The sequence below is a fragment of the Coffea arabica genome, chromosome 5c (genome assembly GCF_036785885.1).
Source record: "Coffea arabica cultivar ET-39 chromosome 5c, Coffea Arabica ET-39 HiFi, whole genome shotgun sequence".
In the NCBI taxonomy this organism is placed as follows: Eukaryota; Viridiplantae; Streptophyta; class Magnoliopsida; order Gentianales; family Rubiaceae; genus Coffea; species Coffea arabica.
This window is the reverse complement of record NC_092319.1, coordinates 44,365,120-44,384,865: the sequence shown is the minus strand read 5'-3', so window position 1 is coordinate 44,384,865 and position 19,746 is coordinate 44,365,120. Positions and strand designations below refer to the sequence as shown.

The following is a 19,746-nucleotide window of genomic DNA, read 5'->3' as shown; positions in this document are numbered from 1 at the left end:
TTTACTTGCTCCAAGTTAGTTGGTGTTCCAGATTATGATCAATGGTGACAAAGGCAGAGACTAAATTTGTTTGAAAAATCTTATACTAAACCAAAAATACGACTTAAGCAACGACATAAATAAACCAAAAGATGACTCAACGCTCTTGATTTTATGAATTTCACATATGTGTCTAGTGTCTACCGATTAGGAATGTCATGCAATCAGTGTTTGTAAGTAGACTTGTATTGTCCGGTGTGGCACGGTCACTAAGAAGCAGAAGTAATGTAACGGAACAGCTCAATCCAATGTGTTTCCTGGGTGGTTGTTAATGCTGCGAACTTGGAACTAAATGAAAGTGTGTTTTTTTACTATTAGGGATACTTAGTAGATTTTTTATAACTTCACTTGGCATTCTCAAACTTTAAAAAAATCTCATGTGGCTCTCCTGTTTTAAACTTTTTTTGTAACATTTGAAACCTATTTCAAAATATAATAATAAAAACTTCATTTCGGGATAAAGAATACAATTTCATTTCAAATTTATCCATCTAATGTGACCTCTTAATTGTCATAACATATCAAATTTATCTCTTTAATAAAAATTTAAAACGTGATAACAAGATTGAAAATTTCTTTAATAGTTTTTCTATCATTGGCTCGGACAAGAAATATTAAATTACTCAAAATTTTGAATGATTTACAATACTTTTAAGGGAAAATGGCCAATTTAGTCCCAAAACTTTTTATTTCTGTCGATTTAGTCCTTATATATTATTTGTAACCAATTTAATCCTTAAACTTATATTTCGATTCCAATTAAGGAATTCAACGGCGGAGCCACCGCACCGTTTCCTTCAAGTTCCTAATTGAGCAACCCAAAAGGGGTATTTTTGGAATTTTAATGATGGGGCGGTAACAAAAATTAAAAAGAAGTGACATTAAACAAGAATTATACACAAAATGTTGATTACTAAAACAGTAGTAATTCTTCTCTTCCTCCTCATCGTCCCCTTCAACAATGATGCTGCCACCTCCAACTCCTCCGCTAAGCAGCAGACTCTGCCAAACACAGTCGGACTCCTAGTTCAACCCAAAGCTTGCCCCTAAGTCCCTCTCCGCCTCCAAGAAATTTGAGGGCTCCTCCGACTTGGTCGACCTTCGCTACAACATGGGCCTCGTCCTCTCCTCCCCGATCAACATCTACCTCATCTGAAGGTTGGTGGGTCGCCTCCCACCAGCTGCTCATCAAGGACTTCCTCCTCTCCATCTCCACCTCCGATCGCCGCGCCGCTCCTTCCCCCTCCGTCTCCCAGTGGTGGCGCACCGTCTCCTTCTACACCGACCAGACTAGCGCTCCGTTCTCGTCGTTGGGGAGTACTCCGACCCCCGCTGCTCCTAGGGCACCCACCTCACCCGCCTCTCCATGCAGCAGGTCATCGCCACAGCGGTCCGATCGAAGCGCTTCCCCGTCGACCACAAGAACGGCATCTACCTCATCCTTACCTCCGGGGGTGTCACTGTCCAAGATTTTTGCCGGGCTGTTTGCGGCTTCCACTACTTCACCTTCCCGTCCGTGGTGGGCTACACACTACCGTACACCTGGGTGGGCAACTCCGGGAAGCAGTGCCCGGAGGCGCGGACCAGGAGCACTGGCCCCTCCGAATGCGAATGATAAGCATGATCGGGCACGAGCTGGCGGAGCTGGCATCGAACCAACTGGTACGCAGAGGAGGACCCTATGGCGCCAACGGAGATCGGGGGCCTGTGCGAGGGGAGACAAATATTTCACGGAACCCATGAAAGGGCATTCTCCGATATTGGGGATTTTGGAATTAATGGTTGTTCTGTTCAAAGCCTTTCTTGTTCTTCCCCTTGCGTTCCTTGGTACCTTTGCCAGGACACCCATCAGCCAAGTCCAAAAGGATGGCTTCTCCCTTGGCATAAGAAATCCCTTCGGCAGCATTCAATTTGGTTTTGGAGGCCAAGATGGCAGTAACTTTGATGGCTTCCAGCAACCTCCTGATGGCACCCAGCAGCCCTCCGGCAAGGAACCCGAATTCCGTACAAATTTCCGAGGTCATTGGGAAATTCGTTCTGAAAATGCTGGAGTTTCAACCATACAGTTCCAGTTGCTGCCTAACAACAAAGCCGTGTGGTTTGACACCACCAACCTTTGCCTTTGCGGATTTCAGTTTGACCCTCCATATTGTCACCCTCCTATCCAAATTCAAAAGTGGATGGAAAGAGGAGGATAAGAGGAGGAGGTGGGTGGTTGGTGGCGGAGGTTGGTAGTGGAGAGAAGATAATTTAAAGTTCCCAAAATGCCCTTGTTTGATGTTAAATTAGGGGCCAAATTGCTTTTAGACGGCGGCGCCGCCGTAGAAGGCTTTAATTGGACTCGAAAATTAAGTTTATGTATCAAATTGACCAGAAATAAAAGTTAGGGACTAAATCGACAGAAATAAAAAATTTAGGGACGAAAATGGCCATTTTCCCTACTTTTAACAATAACTTGCAATAATCTACAATCATGACAATACTTTTTTGCACCAACTTAAAAACTTTACAAACAAGTTTATATGTAATTTTTAGCATGTTGTATTTTTTAGTTTTCAAGCCATCAACTTGAACAAAAAAAATTCAAAAATATGTAAACGATTTATAGAACTTCTTCAATTGACTTGAAACTGTAGTATCCCATGCCGGAAGTGGGAAGGAAATGGAATGGGCTTAAGTACTTGGGTCTAATGATTATTGAGTAATTTGGGTTAACCATTTTGGGTCAATGGATTTTGATCTAAAAATTACTTGAATCAACTCTTGGACTAGATCGTGATAGTATCAGAGCGAATCTCACGTGATCTCTGCATTGGATGAATTTGGGTCAATGGGTTATGGTTCCAACTATGCAAAAAAGTGCAAGGAACTAAGTGTCACATCCGGCGGAGACCACCTCTAGAGCTTGTAACCACTTCTAGAGTTCGAACAGTGAACAATTTGAATTCTGAAGGATTTTGTGAGAATGCAATGTCTTAAAAGAGGGGAAGAATATAATATCCCACATCGGAATTGGGAAGAGTTCAAATATGACCAAATAAACAGTTTGAATTTTGATGGGTTTTGCAAGAATGCAAAGTCTTAAAGGTGGGAAGAATGTAATATCCCACATCGGAATTGTGAAGGAAATGGAATGGGTTTACGCACCTGGATCCAATAGCTATTGAGTAATTTGGATTAACCATTTTGGACTAGTAAATTTCAATCCAAAAATTACTTGGACCAGCCTTTGAATCTGGGTCCTGACAAAAATACATTACAGTAACGAAAATATTATCTTTGTTACCTTAAAAGTGCTCAAATAAACTTTCAATTATTAACTCTAGGGTTTTGTTTGATAATTCAATTCAACATTTAAATTTGTTAAACTTAATGGGTTCAGATTTTAATATGTTTAGATATGTTTGATAATCAAAAATTGAATATCTGAATTAATTAAGTGGTACTGAATTGTTTAGACAAAATTTGTTTTCAAAAATAAGTGACTGAATGTGATATACACTCAAATGTATTTGATTTAATACTTAACAATTCAATAATTTAATAATTTCAAATTTCAGTTTTATCAAACGCACCTTTGGTATTTAAAAAACGCACTATATTTTTTCCAATCACAATAAACATTCATACTTTTTGTTTTTACTTTTCATTTATTATTACTATATTCGCATTTTTATAATAAAAAGTAAAATAACAAATGGAAAATTTGAAATGAGATTATATTTACTCTTCCAAAATCAATTTTTTAATATTATATTTTAAAATAGTTTGTAAATGATACAAAAAATTTAAAGTAAGGCAGACAAATGAAATTTTTTAAAATTTGAAGTGCCAAGTAAAATTATTAGAAACCTCGGAAAGATTCTAAAACTGTCAGGAGACTATTTGCCCAAATTTATTTATTTACATCACCATTACAATTTTCAATACACCTTTTTATATTTCCAATCACCTTTTTATCTCACATACATCACATCACAAAAAGTGCTACAGTAATTATTCCAAATAAAATTTCAAATAATCTCCTATCCAAACACACTCTATAATTGTTATAGGCCAAGGGCTACAGTTTTTGTTATAGGCCAAGGGCGACATAAGTTTTGGAACCAATTGGTTGGATGGATGTTTCTCGTGGGTCCCACCTTAGATTGCTCTTTTGGGCCGGTGTGTTCGGTGTTATCTCTGCGTGTCTGTTCATTGTTTGGGTGTGTGTGTTTATTTCGCTTCGGCAAAAAAAAAAAAAAAAAAAAGACAGAAGTTTTGGAAACAGGGGCCTGGTGCCATGAAACCAAAAAGGCCGTTTCATAGACGCATGAGACTTTCAGACCCAGGTACCCAGTTGCATAAGCAGCGGATGGTTCGGAACACCCCCTTTAAGAAAATGGTTTTTATATCTATAGGACACAGAAAAAAAAAAAAAAATTACTTGGGGTTGTGAAAAACTTCCAATTTGCACGAAAGCAGAAAATGTACAGGACAACAAGAAGCTTGTAGCCAATTCAATAACAGCTTATACTTGGAGTTCACATTTAGAAAAAGCAAAACTATGGGAATAGTATGACCTGCCGAGAATGCACCAGAAAAAACATTCTCAGTTACTTTTTGAGACCCTCTTTCCTCCTTAATTGCCAAAATAAAAAAAAAAGAATAAAAAAAGAAAACAAGCTCTTAGCATATCCTATAATGGTGAATCCTTCGATTTTTTCTTTTTCTTGACGCAAGTGGAAACTATCAAGCATTTGAAAGAGATATCACTAGGGTCATTGGCAGATGAGCTTGTTCTGTGTCAGTTGGATTTTTCTTTTTCTTGACGCAAGTGAACACTGTCAAGCATCTGTCATTGGCAGATGAGCTTGTTCTGTGTCAGTGAAATTAGTAACATCCGCAATGCGGTTAGGGAGAGCGCAGAAAATAGATATGTTGTCCACAAGTAAAACGAGATCATTCTTATACACAACATACTCAAAGCAGTAGTTAGTTATAGCTACATATATCTTGTTCTCATAAATTGACAAGAGCTCTTGCCATAGTGCTAGTAAAATAGAGGCCTATCCAATGGAAAACACTTCCCTTCAGCAGGCTGCAACCACAAAAAAAAGAGGGGAGGGGGGGGGGGGGGGGGGGGGGGGGGGGGGGAGGAGTTAGCTCATTACTGGGCATCAATGAAGAATAAAAAAGTTTGAAACAATATGATCAATGGCGCATGTACTGGGCTGGTTGAACTAGCTAGATCTCCTCCAAAACTATAAGGATTTTCAGCTATACCCTCAATCAAATCAAATGCTATCCCTACTTGGAAATTACACAAAAGACTTTCATGTAAGTGCATATTTGCCCCACTTTTCCCCTCTCCAGAAAAAAGTTATAAATCCTGCATCTACCACAAGATATGATAACGCATAAAATGAACGGGCATTTCTTATAGGCAGCAAAGTTTAATCATCTGCTCCTTGATAATAGCGGATGTTAAACAGTTTGGCAACTGAAAAACATTAACCTTCATTATAGTTTCAACTATTTTGCATAATTTGCTTAGTTACAAGTGAGAGAAACATCATTAATACTAAAATATCTGATTCACATCCAACTGATAATTTTTATCAGCAGTGCTTGAGTAATGGTTTGAATAAAGCTTACCAAATCTTAGACGAGTTGAAGAGCAGTTTGGTCCTGGCGAGAGTAATGTTGATCAGGTTCCAGGAGGTTTACTGGGAGGAAGTTCCTAACATCATAAGGCTGTGAAGCAAGAGGCTGGTATTCAGACCCTGGCATTAAGTTCATGTGCTGCTGTGCTCTTTCGTTTTCTGCAATCTGCACCATTGATTATACAGAAAATAATTGATCAAATATATAACTGCTAATTGGATACCTGTGCATGACACTTTGTTAAAGAAAGATATGTTACCTTTGCTCTCAGGTACGTATTGGCATTTTGCAGCTCAATTTCCTGTCCAAAGTGATTCATTTCTAAGTTAAGCATATATAATTCACAAAGCCCTGAATAGAGCTTTCAACATAAGAGAAGTTCTCATCAGAATGATGTACATTAATCAACAAGGCCCCCAGGTAATGAAAATATTAATTTTGTGCTGTGCTCAGGAAATTGAAGTTCTTTTAGAAATCCAAAGTATTTCATTCATTTATTGTGCGTGCCCACAAGATAAGAACAAACAAAAATCGAACAGCATATCAGACTATTACTGCCTCATGAAATAACTTAATTTACGATTTCAGATTTTGCTTGTTGTTCCTTTTTTCTGCATGATGTAAGCTCGCTCTTGATCATGTGATATTATTTTGATGATTAGAAGTCTGAGTCTGACCTACTGGGCCTGTATCCTAAAGGCAAAATCATTTAATGGGATTTGTTTGTAGACTTTGCTGCCAACTTTCACAATCTAGTAGTTAAACTGATAAAAAACACTGTGCCCTTAACATCTTTTCATACTTTCAAGTAAAGATTAAACCAGTTTTTTCTAAATAGCACCAAGACATTGTAGCGTGTAATGAGGGCCCTCAGCTGAACTGAAGGAGCTTACTTGCTACTTGCAAGAGGGCTCAATAAGCCCCAGGCCCCAGTGTCTTAGAAAAACAAAAAAGGATGAATACAAGGAAACCCTATGTCTTCAGAGTTTATGAAATAAATTTTCATTAGTTGCAAAAGAGTATGCTATAGAAATTTAGTTTCTTTCATCCAGTGAAGTAATGTTACATCTGTCTGTTTAGAACCATGATTCAAATCTGGAGACTGGGCTTAGTGTGTTACCAAAAGTTTTCACATATAACATAACAATACATTCAAGAAATACAGTCTCTTAATCTCAAGCAGGTCGTTTTATTTATAAGCTAGGAAATCAGCAAAATCACATCCACTCTTGTTTATTTTCTACTTTTCACCCTCGAATCAAACGACATAACTTCAATCTCCTCCCCTTTTTAGTTACTTTCTGAAAAAAAAAAATCTAAAACTATTTTCCCTGTACCCTCCTTGAGTTCAAAAATTAGAATTTGAACTACATTGAGTAAAGCTGTGAAAGGAAACTGAAAAGCAAGGCCACAATGACCACTTACCCTCTTATGCATAAGCTCGATTTCAGCAAACAATAACTCGTTCTGAAAAATAAAATGAATTTCATTGGTCTCCAACAAACAACAGATTTAGCATTATCATCCACTGAATATGAAAAAATGAACCATTTACCTTCCTGGTACGGATTCTGCCAATGGCTTTCTCCACTTTACCTTCCAGATTCTTCAGTTCTTTGAAGTTTAATCCATCTACCCCGTCACCCAGGATGTGTCTGGAAATTTCACAGCAAAAATTTTATGAGGTGCAGTTTATATCTTAAATGAGTTGATTCGTTGTTGTATGTTTAAAGGTTTACCTGTTTGAATTCTGTATCTCTCTTATATGTTTCCTGAGCTTGCTAGCTTCTTGCTGATAGAACTGAAAGCAGATATACAATTGATTATAGTCTGAAGGTACTTATGTTGGACTGAAAGAGTGCCCCCAAGCTTGGACATTTATCTTGCAGATCCAACATTCTCTGGTGGAAACAAATATTAATCATAGGCATTGGAAGCATGCTGGTACTGGAGTTTCTTCAGTTTAACTTAATTTGACACTGGTCGACTATATTGACAGAAAACCCTCACTGAATTATGTATTTACCACAATATTAAATGGTATAGGAGAAGGGGAAAAGAAAGGCTGATTGTTATGATTCTTTCTCAGATTTGGTTGTTTAAGTTTAAAAGAGGAAACAAAAAGTGATCATCATGGTCTACAAGTATTGAAAAGGATTGGAGATTCAGTAAAGCATTCAAATGATAAAAAGCAGACAGACAAGCTCTAGAATGTCATATTTGATCAAAGATATTAACACATATCTTCCTAAATATACCAGATCAAAATGAAATCAGTGATACTTAAAATCAGAAATTCTCATATAAAATTAATGGGCACCATATTTAGGCACAATCTAAATTAAAATTTTTTTACAACTTCTCAAGATATTATACTTCACGGGTACCATTTTAATGGCTCAACTTTTCTTACAAGAAAACAAGTCCCTAGGCCATACGAGCATGAGAAATCCAATTGCCACCGTACATATATAGTAAATGTCAGATTATCAACTGATAGAGAGAGGATTTATGGTACTAAAGAAAAGAGGACAGAAAGCAATACGTTCTTCAACATTGATGCAACACTTTTAGCTACAGTACTTGTGGTCCAGAATATGAGGAAACATTTACAAGGGAATGTTTCTGTTTAGCTTAACGTAACAATGAGAAGTATTATACCTGGGCGTTAGCTTCAGAAACAGATCCTGGATTTGATGAATCAGCACAGGCTTTCTTGTACCTCTCAATGGTCCCCCTGACACTGCAAACGTAGGAAGCAGGAAGATACAAGTCAATGTTCATCAGATTTTTCATCATAAATGTCATCAATACTTCTCCATTCAGAAGAGACAAAACCAAGGTTAAAACTAGAAATACATTGACAAATAGCCAAACCAAGCTACATTTTTAGCAAAAAATTGCCAAACAACATACATAGTACATATATAGCCACTAACTGTGTGCACATAAACTGCCAGTCTTCCAACATTTAGGTGAAGTTGAGAAAGGATGCCTTATTATAGACTCTTTTATGAGTGAACCGAAAGGAGAGGAAATGTGAAAGGCTCTTTTGTTTTTTTTTTTTTTTTTTTGAGAAAGTAAATTAAAAAATGAACTTAACTACTTGACCCCTATATGTAAAATCCGATCTTTTTTCTTTTCTTTTTGTTGGGAAACTGCATTCATTTCTAGCAAAAAAAAATATAAAAAGAGAAATCACTAGACATTATTAGTTCTTGGTTTTTGACTATTGTTTCTTTTCCATATTATTTCTTGATTCGTCAAACTATGCTTTTTGTGTATATTCTCTACTCTTCTCTTTACTAAGAGGCTAAGGTTAGTTTTCCTTCGAAGAGCTATTTATAAAATTTTGGAGATTATTGAACAGAAGTCTGGAAGTATTTGATAAAAAAGGGAATGCATGTAATTTAAACAAGAAAAAAAGAAATAAATTGAAAAAAGAGAAAGAAGAAATTTTAGAGTCTTTAAATGTTAAGTTAAAACTCTGATGTGACCTAGAAATAAGAAGTTAAAACTGAGGAAAATCGTTTGTCATAAAAAAGTCAATGTCTAACATATTAAAACGATCTTTAAACCCTGAAAATTCTTGGAACTGGAGCTCTCTATATATTATCGAGGGAGAAATCATCCAACACTTTTGCAAAATCTGTTCTTGGAAAGAAATGTGCTCATAATCTTGTAGGAACTTGTATAGTCTTACTATCAATGCAACACATCAAAAGAAAACAGTAGACGTTCTTTAAGCATGGAAACCAAAAAAGTTAAGTACTCCAATGAAATGGTTATCTGAACAGTAGATCATCATCATCATCATATAGCTGGTGTAGGTTAATTAAAAGATGTGATTCAAAACACTTGTTGTAATTGCATGTCAAAGGTCTTCTATATACTATTTTAAGCCAATCTTGGTAAAAGATGTATTTGTAACCCAGACATGGAGAAAATTGACTTGGAAAATGCAAATGATATATTGGTAACTGTATATTCTAATACAAGTTTAAGCCAATCTTCACATCTTTTCCTGTAAAAGATGTTCATTAATGATTATAAGAATTCCAGATGTAGGATCTATTGAAATCTTTTTTATTATGTTTTCAATGTGTTCAATGTACTTGTAAATTTTCATGCAAAAAAAAATCCCATTATTTATTTATGCATTAAAGATCGTTTTGTCTGTTAAATATTTCCTTTTATACACCCATGCTGGAAAAATATCACTTTATCCTTGGAATCATTGACATGCATGCATGAAACTTTCTACCCCAAACTCTAAGGGGTTATTTCCTGCCAATATATTACTATAATTTGCTGATGAATTTGTGTCATTCTTAGAAAACTCCTTGAAGTAGGAATTGAAAAAAAAAAAAAAAAAAAGAACACCAAACGCTAACATATTAGGGTGATTCTAGAAGAACATCAGTTCTTTCTTAGCATATTCATGAAATTCTAACGAGTAGACGATGAATTGGAAGCTATCAACTTAACTGTAACGTATATTTCTCAGTAACTACAGTTCAGAGTAAAAATTGTTTCAGAACAAGGTTGAGAATGTAACATTGGAGCAATCCTACATGAAATGTAACACAATGAGCTCATACATAGAATTAGAAACACTATACTGTCTTGGATATTTTTTAGTCTAGTAAAACCTCCTTACAAACTGCTAATAAGAGATAGGACACAAAATTATACTATGAAAACTTTATAAATTGCATATGACAGCTAATAGGAAAGTATTCAATGGTCATGTGTGAGCTCAAGCTTTCAAATGTCATCATCTTATAAGAATATTCTTTCAAATTTCACAAGAAAAGAAATAAAAGGCTAGTAGGATATAAAAAAAGTTCAAAGTGAGGAAATAAATGCTTTATATGTTAAAGATAGACTGGCCATTTATTTAAATTTGATGATGTGAAGTTCAAAGTGAGGAAAGAAATGCTTTATATGTTAAAGATAGACTGGCCATTTATTTAAATTTGATGATGTGACTTGAAGGATGACAATTGACAGGAGTTTTGGCTAAGTTAAATAAGAGAAAACATTTGTTTTATGAATTACCAAGAGGATTAGGATGTTGCTGTAAAAGGAGTAAGAAAAATGTCGTCATTTCAATTCCTTTTCTTTTAGCAAGTTAGATTGAAAGCTATCTATGCTCTATGATTAAGGGGACAAGTTCAGACATTTTCTTGCTTGGCCTTTGGAATTTCTAAGCAAAAGCACATACCACCTTAAAAGTATAGTGCCAAATTTGACGACTTCACACAGAAGATGGATCCTGCATATGCAAGGCATAAGCACATCACTTGAGGCTAAAACAAGACATTAACCTTTCTGTTTTTGGTTGTTTCTTTAAAAATTACCTATAAAATACGTATTAATGATGTTCTTTTGAAAACTAATTTGTCTTAGATCAAATATGTAAAACACATATGACCTGAAGATCATGCGTAAAGGTCTTTAATTATATATGATTAGTTAGCTTCCTACTCTAAAATGTCAGGCACTCTTTTGCAGGAAAACCATATTTTGTTGATATATAATTGCAGCATTGCAAAGTGGTATGCTTCTTTTACATGATGAGTGCAAAGAAGCAATTTCAGTGACCCAAGTAAAATCAAACTTCAAGTTTCTTTAACCAGTTTTTAGGCTGAATAGTAAACAAGACTTCGCACTATCGCAGACTCTGCAAAACTGTACAGTTTGGACAAAACACAAAACATACATTTCAGTATAGTCAGGATAAGCTGCAACCTTAATTTTGTCGAGCCACAGATGGGCTGTCCTATGCCACGCTGGCACAAGATCCTACAATATGATTGGCTTGAGTATCTATACCCCCACAATTGCCACGTGTCAACAACCCTTTTAACCCAAAGTGTAATACCCTCTCGATTGACCCCATTACCCACCTCGATTTTTTCAAAATCCCGAAATTGCTTTCATAGTTCCATTTTCTTGCAGTCCTCTATGCATTCTCTCACAACTTCAAAGACCAAATAAAGTTTTTCTCACTGTTGTACCATTATTGCTTGTGTTAGTGTGTGTTCTGTGTGTGAGCACTGAGTAGTAAGTGTTTCTTTGTCTGTCTGTCAACTCTTCTGATCTGAATACATCAGATTGAAGCTGTCTGTTTCAGACTTCAGAGAGCAGCCATTGTTGCATAAACTTACACACGCTTCCCCATGCAAGAAAAACAAAACAATCTAAAAAAGTGCAGAAACCCCATTAACCCTTTTAATTTTTCCGTACCTTTGATTCCCCATCCCCATTTTCTCTTTGTTTTTTCCTGATTGGTTAACAAGAAGAGTGACCTAAAAAGGAAAGATATAAAATTTTTATAAAAGGGCTAATTACCAAATTTAGCTTTCATTTTACCTTTCGTGCTTCTTCACCGTCTTCTGATCTATGGATGATCTCTTGAGCTTGAGAAGGGAAGTCAAAGTTTTGAAGAAAGGGCAAAGAAGTCTAAGTTGAAGGATCTATTATGAGTAAAATTTCACCTTTTGAGATAAAAATTTGACTGAGGAGATGATGAAAGACAACCCCAGGTTGGGAAGGAATATGGCACAGACACTCCTCCTCTTGTCTTCAAGTCTAGAACTGAAAAATCATGTGTGACCAGACCAAAGATTCTGGCCTAACTTATGATGTATGCACATCTAGAAATCAAACCCTAAAATCTGTACTAGCCACCTTAAAGTAACTTTTTTTTTTTCAAAAGTTATTCTTACTGTAGCCTATAGGCTATTGCAAGGGGTAGAATGGTCAACTAGGATGACAAAATCCAAGAAATCTCATTTGTTATTAGAACCCTAATTTGACCTTTTGCGTCTAAAGATGGGATTTTGATTAGTTCTAAGACCAACCCTTTTGAGCTTTGAAACCCTAATCTGAAACTTCATTGGTCATTTTTAACTGTCATCTTCTTTTTCTCATATATACCGATGACTGACAAGTTATTATTTAAGGATGAGTCATGAGGTGAAGAGGATGGGATAATGAGGACATGACAGCTTAGGAGCAGCAGTCAGCAGAGAGCTTCATGTAAGCTGACAGGTGACATGTGGAGAGAGAGGGAGAGAAGGAAAATAGAGTGAGGAAAAATAAGCAAAAGAAAAGGCAAAGATAACAACAATGGAGATAAAAAGAGGAAGCTGATTCCCAAGAATTTCTTTGCTTTTCTTCACTTGAATTGTTGTTTCAAAACTCTTAGCTTTATGGATAAGTTCTACTTCCATCTTTTATAGCAGATCTGAGGATTAGATCAAGCAAAAAACTGGGAAGGAAGAATAGAGAAGAATAGAGAAGAAAGAGATATGTTGCAAAGCTCATTAAGGAAAGAAAACAGAAGAGAAACAAGTGAATCTTTGTGAGGCAACTCTATCTTAACTGCATCAAATCATTATGTTTCCTACGCCAAAAAATCCCCATTTAAATACTATGACAGGAGCTGATGAAATCAAGACATATACATGTCCATCCCCACGACCAATCTGTCTTTCTAAATTCTGAACACTGGCATTAACACACGGGGAAAAGATGGAAACTTGAGAAAACTTCTTTTCACCAAAATAAAGGAATCAATGAACAACCTTAACTTTGTCAAAACAACCTCAAAAACTACTAATTAACCTGCATAGAAGCAACTCGAGCAAGAACAATTAACAAGCAAATTTCCCTCAACCTGTTATTAGCATATTCGTAAAGGCGGCCGCGGCTGGAGAAGACAATCAGAGCAACTTCAGCATCACAAAGCACAGACAATTCGTAAGCCTTCTTGAGGAGGCCATTACGACGCTTGCAGAAGGTGACTTGTCGATTTGTAGTGTTTTCTATCCTCTTGATCTCAATCTTCCCTCTTCCAGTTTTTCTGAGCTGAGAAGAGGACGACTGATCAAATTGATGATCTTGACTAGGACAATCCATCTTCAAAAGCTGAAATAAGCAAAACCAATTTGATGATTCTGTTGATAAAGTGATAACAAAATATAGCCAGAATTGGAGGATGATGAGTTTTCTAGTAGTAAAACAGAAATATATAGAGGCATCCAAAATAAGCAAAGCAAGAAATTCTTAGTCACTCGGTATTGCGTGTGTTTTAGGTCAATATACATGGAACTTTTGAACTCTATACACTGACCTGAAGAAAGTAAAGATACAGTAAAGGGAGACTTGCTAGTGTAACAAACAACTAATAAGAAGAGAACGAGAGAAATGAGAATTCTGTTCTATTCTCTAGAGTCTACACTCTATAATAATGCTAAGGAAAATATTGTAGCTGTGAACAGGAGAGTTTTGCAGAAAATGGAAGTGAGAAGCTGAAGGGGAGGTGTATTTATAGGTAGATAATAGACCATCCAACAACAACAAGCTCTATTATTTTGGTGGTATAGGGTAACTATACAAATACTTTCATTTTCTTGTAGGGAAACTGTATGGAGGAGGGCTCAAGTTGATGAAGTACACAAGAGAGAGTTTTTGTTTGGTGTTTGTGGGTTGGGGGAGGGAATTGACTGCTGATGTCCACTTTCTTTCAGACTCCTTAACTCCATTAACCGTCCATTTCTTTTTCTCAAGTATGGGAAAAAGGGGGAGAGATAATGAGATCTGTTCTTTTAGAAAGTGACTATTAATGGGATTGAATATGACCTCGGTGAAGTTGCGCTCAAGCCATATTGTGAATGCAATGCAATGGATGCATTATATCTATCTATCTTGGAGCTAGCTAGCTGATCAGAAAAAAACAAACAGAAATGAGAGAGCCTTTATTCATGTTGCAAGTAATTTGCTTTCTGGATTTTTGAGTTTCCCACTTTCTTTTCCCTCCATTCTCTCTTTCTCTCTGTGTCTCACTATTCAAGAAATTGTTTCTGACCTCTTTTTATTTCTTGTTTCCTTTTCTTTTTGTTTACCTGTGGTTGAAATGTTTTCACCGCTTCCATCCCACCAAGAACATATACAACCCTCCTCTCTCTTACATTATTAGATTTCTCTGATTGTAGTATCCATTCAAGTTGTGACGTGCTTGAGGGTGACTCCCATGTGATGTCCAATTCACCATCTCCCATTACACGGTTCATTTATGGTAAGAGGAGCCTCATCATACTCTTCAACCTTATTGGCCATCACCTTTCAGTTTTAGGGTCCATGTTATGTAGGATTCTTGCGCCCAAAAAGTGCCACCCCAAAAATTTCCAATGCTAGCTTCAAATTAGATAGACATGTATCTATATCAAAAGATTTTCTCAGGACCTTTGCTGCAAAAAATAAGCATTGGTATATTGAAGAAAACGAATTCGTTGTGCAAAATACGTTGGTATCTCTTAGATAGTTGTCCTTTCTTTGGGCTATCAAATTACAAGAGGTGTCATCCATGCATCATTCTCTCTTTTTGTGCTCTTTCAATGTCATGCTCTCTAATGTATAAAATCTAAGCTTGCACTGAACTATGACCTCGCATTTTTCTTTTATGCTAGCTGCTTCAATCTTATGCTCTCTAATGCAAAATTTATAAGCTTGCACTGAACAGTGTGATCTCACATTTACTATTTGAGTGCAAATGAGGTAGAATTTAAGTGATTATCACGGATGGTCAAATTGCAAAAAAAAAAAAAAATTAGGAATAGACTCCAATGGTACTCTTCATGATCAACATTACTTAATTTTTTGATTCCTCCACTAGGCACGCCACTCCCATTACAACTTCTTGTAAGAATTTCTTGATGCGGAACTCTATAGATGCTCGACGAAGCAGAAGAAAAAAAATGAATTAGTATACTAGTAATCCCTAATATATATGTTGATTTAGGGTGGTTTTATATAATTTGTTATATATGCACCTAATTTCTGAGTAACAAATGAAGTAGTATTTCCTAATGTTCATGTTGGCTTTTTAACATACTCACAAAGTCCGCATAAGAACGCTTACTATGTCCTATCCTTCTTGGAGTAACAATCGACTCTTCCATAAATCTGTTTTCATGCGAGGATCTGACGTTGAAGCATCATATCTATAAGTGCAACTTCATACTTCTTGTGATACACGGAAATCTTAGGACTATGAAAGGAGAAAATTTTTAACATAATTAACCGAATTGCCTTCTTTCAAATGCGTTGTAGCCCTTGGACACTATTTTCTCATTCCCTTTTGAATTAATCTTTTCTATATTGACGTATATATATGACCTTAATAGGTCTATATATGTAGCATGTGTAAAATGCGAAATTTAGATCTAAATTAATTGAACTGATGTGGCGTGCATTTAAACCTATTAGAGTATATATAAAAACGATTAAATCTTTTCATTAGTAGTTACCAGTAGGTTTTATCAGAAGGCTACGCACCTCAAATGTGAGCTTAGTAGTGTAACTCTTCAAGCCCTCCATTACTCTATTTCCCTTGAGTTCGGAGTTTCCCTTGAATTTAAAAAAAAACTCATGGCAGGAAGGAAGGAAAGAAAGATGCTCGGGACAGAATAATAAGAAGATCGTATCTTGTAGTTGCGGGTCAACAATTCTTTTCAAAGTAAAATAGAGGATTTATTAGCATATATTCGAGAACTTAAATGGGTTTTGTTCACACCATTTAATATTTGACTGCTAGATTTGTACAATTTTGTTGCAAAAGATTTACAAGTTATCTGTGATGATGATTTATAATCCATGTTGAGTAATGAACATTGTTCCCCGGCCCGAATGAGTTGCACTCACTAATGTTTTCGATCCTACTTCTACATCTTGCATCCCTACCTTTTTGTTCAAATTAAAACTCAAAAAATTGAAACAAGAAAAGAGAGGTAGAACTATATAACCTGAATCATTTGAAGAAAATATATATAAAAAAAAGGAAGAAAGAAAGGAAGCACAGAATCAGAATTCTACGTAATCATAATGATATTCCCTTACTCATCTTCTAAGGTAGAGCTTCCTTTCTTAGTATTGGTTGGAGTAGATTTAGCAATCCATTTTAGTTTAGTTACTGAAGAAGTGAAAAACAGAATGCTTTTGACTAGATATCAAATCAAAGAGAATCGCATTAGGGTCCCCTATTTCTTTGTTATAAGTGCGGGCTCCTGTATTAGTGATTATGACCTTTTGACACGACTTCTTCGCTTCTCTTCTCATGCATCGATCCCTCCCTATTTGATCTACACATGCACTGCAACTTCATACCTCCAAGATGACATTTCCCATTTTCGCATGTTGTAAAACTCAGGACAATTTATTAAGATTTCTTATCAAGTTATGACCAATGGGCCGGGGTGCACAACATACCAAGAAAGGAATCACTTTATAGATTGGAAGGCTATAAAAGTTGTTCTGATGAGAATTCCTAGATAACTCTTGACAACTGCTGGAACAATATCTGGAACTGGAAGGATTTTTGGGAGATCCTATCTTATCAGTGTTATGAGTGAAATTTGCACGAGAGATTTGTTTGCCAAAAAAATTTTTAAAAAAAATGTAATAAAAGGTGAAGGTGCAGATTTTGCTATGTGTTTGAATAGAAGATTTATTTGGAAAAATTTTTTAAATAATTACTAGAGTAGTATTTTTTATGATGTGATATATGAGAAATTAAAAAAAAAAAGCGGTTCAAAAAATAAAAAGATGATTAAAAGACATGTTTGTCATTCAAGTAAAGAAATTTTTTTTTCCAAATACTCACAAGGCCAAATCAGTGAGCTAAGCTATTTTTCGTGCAGTCTGCAATATTCTGCGTAGGCAGTAGCTTTTTGAACATAAAATCAGATTTTATCACTAATTTGTTGAACAGAAGGAAAAAGATTTATTGCATTTTTTACTACTCCAAAATCCAATCTACAACTCATGAAGCCTTTAATTTGTTTTACCAGGTTTTGTTTTCGTTGTCGTTAGTTATCTAGTATCTAAGTTGAATAGGAGGTGGGTTATATCTTTCTTTGATTTTCTTTGTTTTTCAACAGGAGATGATGGGTTTGTGACTTTTTTCTTGATAATCTCAAGCAGAACAGATGGGAGGAAGAAGAAGAAATTGTGAAGATGAGTATCCGTCCACGAGGAAGCAAGCAAGATCATGACTTGGGCTCTCCTAACAACGCCAGCATAAGATATATAGCAATCAACTATTCATTTTCTCATTATTTGAAGAATCTCTCAAACTCTTCTGTTTACCTTCTTCAACCTCAATTTATCCACCATATTTAAACAAGAAAAGCTCCCAACATTGGTTGTTTCTATGACTAATCATATATTTTTACTACATCTGTCTGCATATAAAGTATGAACACTCTTTTGTATTATTATTTTCTACCACTTAATAGATTTTCTAATTTACCATAGCCTAAAATGATTGTCCAATAAATGATGGTCGACCTCTTTTGTTTTCTTCTCGGCCGAAATTGATCGTGAAATATGTGTATGGTTTGGTAAAGCACCAACTTTCAGTGCAAATGAACAACATCATGGTTTGTCACCAAATTACCTTACCTTCCTCTGAAGTTTGGACATGACTGAAAAAGTACAGAAAACTAATCAACCCGTTTTCAAGAAAATGGATGCTCTCCCATGATATTTATTTTCATCTCCCAATCATTAACAAACTCTAATTGTCAACCAAACGCGTTTTTCCATGACTTTTTTTTTTTTTCTTTCCTACAAAGTTGAATTTGTTGTGTCCATTCACATATAATATTCCATCAATGCAAAACAGAAAGGGGAAATGAAGAAATTGTTAAAAAATTGACCATCTATGCGATATGTCATGTTTAGTTGATTATTCCCGAAGAAGTGAACCATGAAATTGAGTATCAAGATTATGTGTGGCTTTATCATATTGGAATGTCATATAAACTAAATCATTCATATTACTTTCTCTTGTCTTCCACCATCTCTACTTAGATGAACAAGCTACATGACTAGCATCATTTGAGCCCTTAAAAAACAGTTATTTGAGGCATTTGTAGACCCCAGAGAAATGCTTTCAAAATCAGCATTTTCAATATAATTTTGAATAGTTAAACAAAAATGGAAACAATAGATAACTTGTTTAATTAAGCAAAAGATTAGAATCAACTTAATTCAAAGCAAACAAAGAAGACGACCTAGCTAGTCAGAATAAATGCATTCCTTTTTGTCCGGTTTGGATTGTAATTTTTGGAAGATTTTTTTTGTTGGAGAAAAATAGTGCTCTAGTGTTTGTTTAAAATGTGATATATATGAGGCAAAAAGCTAGTTAGAAATTTCACAATCGGAATATTTTTCAAAAATCCCAAAAGCGATTTTGTAGAAAAGTAGCATCCACACAAGGTTTTTTTTTTTTTTTTTTTTGTTCCAAATTTTTCTTTGTTTCTTTCATTATGGGTAGGCAAAATTTTCCTTTATTGTGCTTGATCATGCAAAAAATTCTCTTTATCTGTCCCATAGTGCATGCTATCTATTGGAATCCAAACTCACTTCAACACTAAACCAAGTCCTCACATATCCTCCTACTTTGGGAGACAGCACAGCACGGTTGTACAGTGCCACTTATGTGGCATTTATCGTATTAGGTATTGCATTCAAGTCATCGCACCTTTCACCATCATTTGACGTTCTTTCAATGCAAACATCACAATACATATGTTTATGACTATTGCAATAGTGGTCCCCTTTCGCCTGTGTCCAATCTCAAAGAATATTAGTTACATCAGATAACATTACAACATGTAAAATGTATGTACTTTGAAATTTACACATCTCCCTTCATTTTCTTGCCTTTTGATTGAGTGTGTGAAAGCCAAAAAAAAAAAAAACAAGGATTGAGATACATTCCCTCCCTCTATTTTGGCATCCATCTTCTTCAACCTATCTCCTCAGTTTCGCTTTTTTCCCCATACCCTTTTGCCTAAAACTGTATTATGGTATGTTTGGTTTCATTTGGGTACACAATGTAATTGTAAGTGCCATTTTATTTTTGGGTTCTTTTATCCTCAAAATTTTTTCCCCCAAACGGCAATGTATCCTCAATTTCTTGAAGGAATATAACTACATGTTTCATGAGTTCTCTTATCTAAAGTTCTGCATGTTGCTATGGCAACA

The 19,746-nt window shown here is 35.6% G+C and overlaps 1 protein-coding gene and 1 pseudogene across 2 annotated transcripts; one reads left to right on the top strand and one right to left on the bottom strand.

Moving 5' to 3' along the window:
* The first annotated feature begins 942 nt into the window (after positions 1 to 942).
* Positions 943 to 2,110, top strand: LOC113689549 (protein EXORDIUM-like 5; annotated as a pseudogene).
* Positions 2,111 to 4,957: 2,847 nt separating this feature from the next.
* LOC113690067 (agamous-like MADS-box protein MADS1) lies at positions 4,958 to 13,967 on the bottom strand. 2 transcript variants are annotated; one of them, XM_027207884.2, is made up of 9 exons: positions 13,829 to 13,967; positions 13,373 to 13,623; positions 8,347 to 8,428; positions 7,425 to 7,486; positions 7,241 to 7,340; positions 7,111 to 7,152; positions 5,945 to 5,986; positions 5,677 to 5,850; positions 4,958 to 5,119 (listed from the first exon to the last, which is right to left on the bottom strand). In XM_027207884.2, the coding sequence occupies exons 2-8, from the start codon at positions 13,612 to 13,614 to the stop codon at positions 5,683 to 5,685; spliced, it is 738 nt and encodes a 245-aa protein (XP_027063685.1). In that variant the 5' UTR covers positions 13,615 to 13,623; positions 13,829 to 13,967; the 3' UTR covers positions 4,958 to 5,119; positions 5,677 to 5,682. The 2 variants fall into 2 exon arrangements, with proteins under 2 accessions (XP_027063685.1, XP_027063684.1); XM_027207883.2 differs by lacking the exon at positions 13,829 to 13,967 and having other exon boundaries at positions 13,373 to 13,719.
* Positions 13,968 to 19,746: the final 5,779 nt, after the last annotated feature.

Excerpts from the sequence above, each read along its gene's own strand:
- LOC113690067 (XM_027207884.2), bottom strand. The coding sequence starts at position 13,614 with ATGGATTGTCCTAGTCAAGATCATCAATTTGATCAGTCGTCCTCTTCT. Across the intron at positions 7,487-8,346 it reads TTTCTGAAGCTAACGCCCAG|TTCTATCAGCAAGAAGCTAG; the intron begins GTATAATACTTC and ends ATCTGCTTTCAG. Across the intron at positions 5,987-7,110 it reads TCGAGCTTATGCATAAGAGG|GAAATTGAGCTGCAAAATGC; the intron begins GTAAGTGGTCAT and ends CACTTTGGACAG.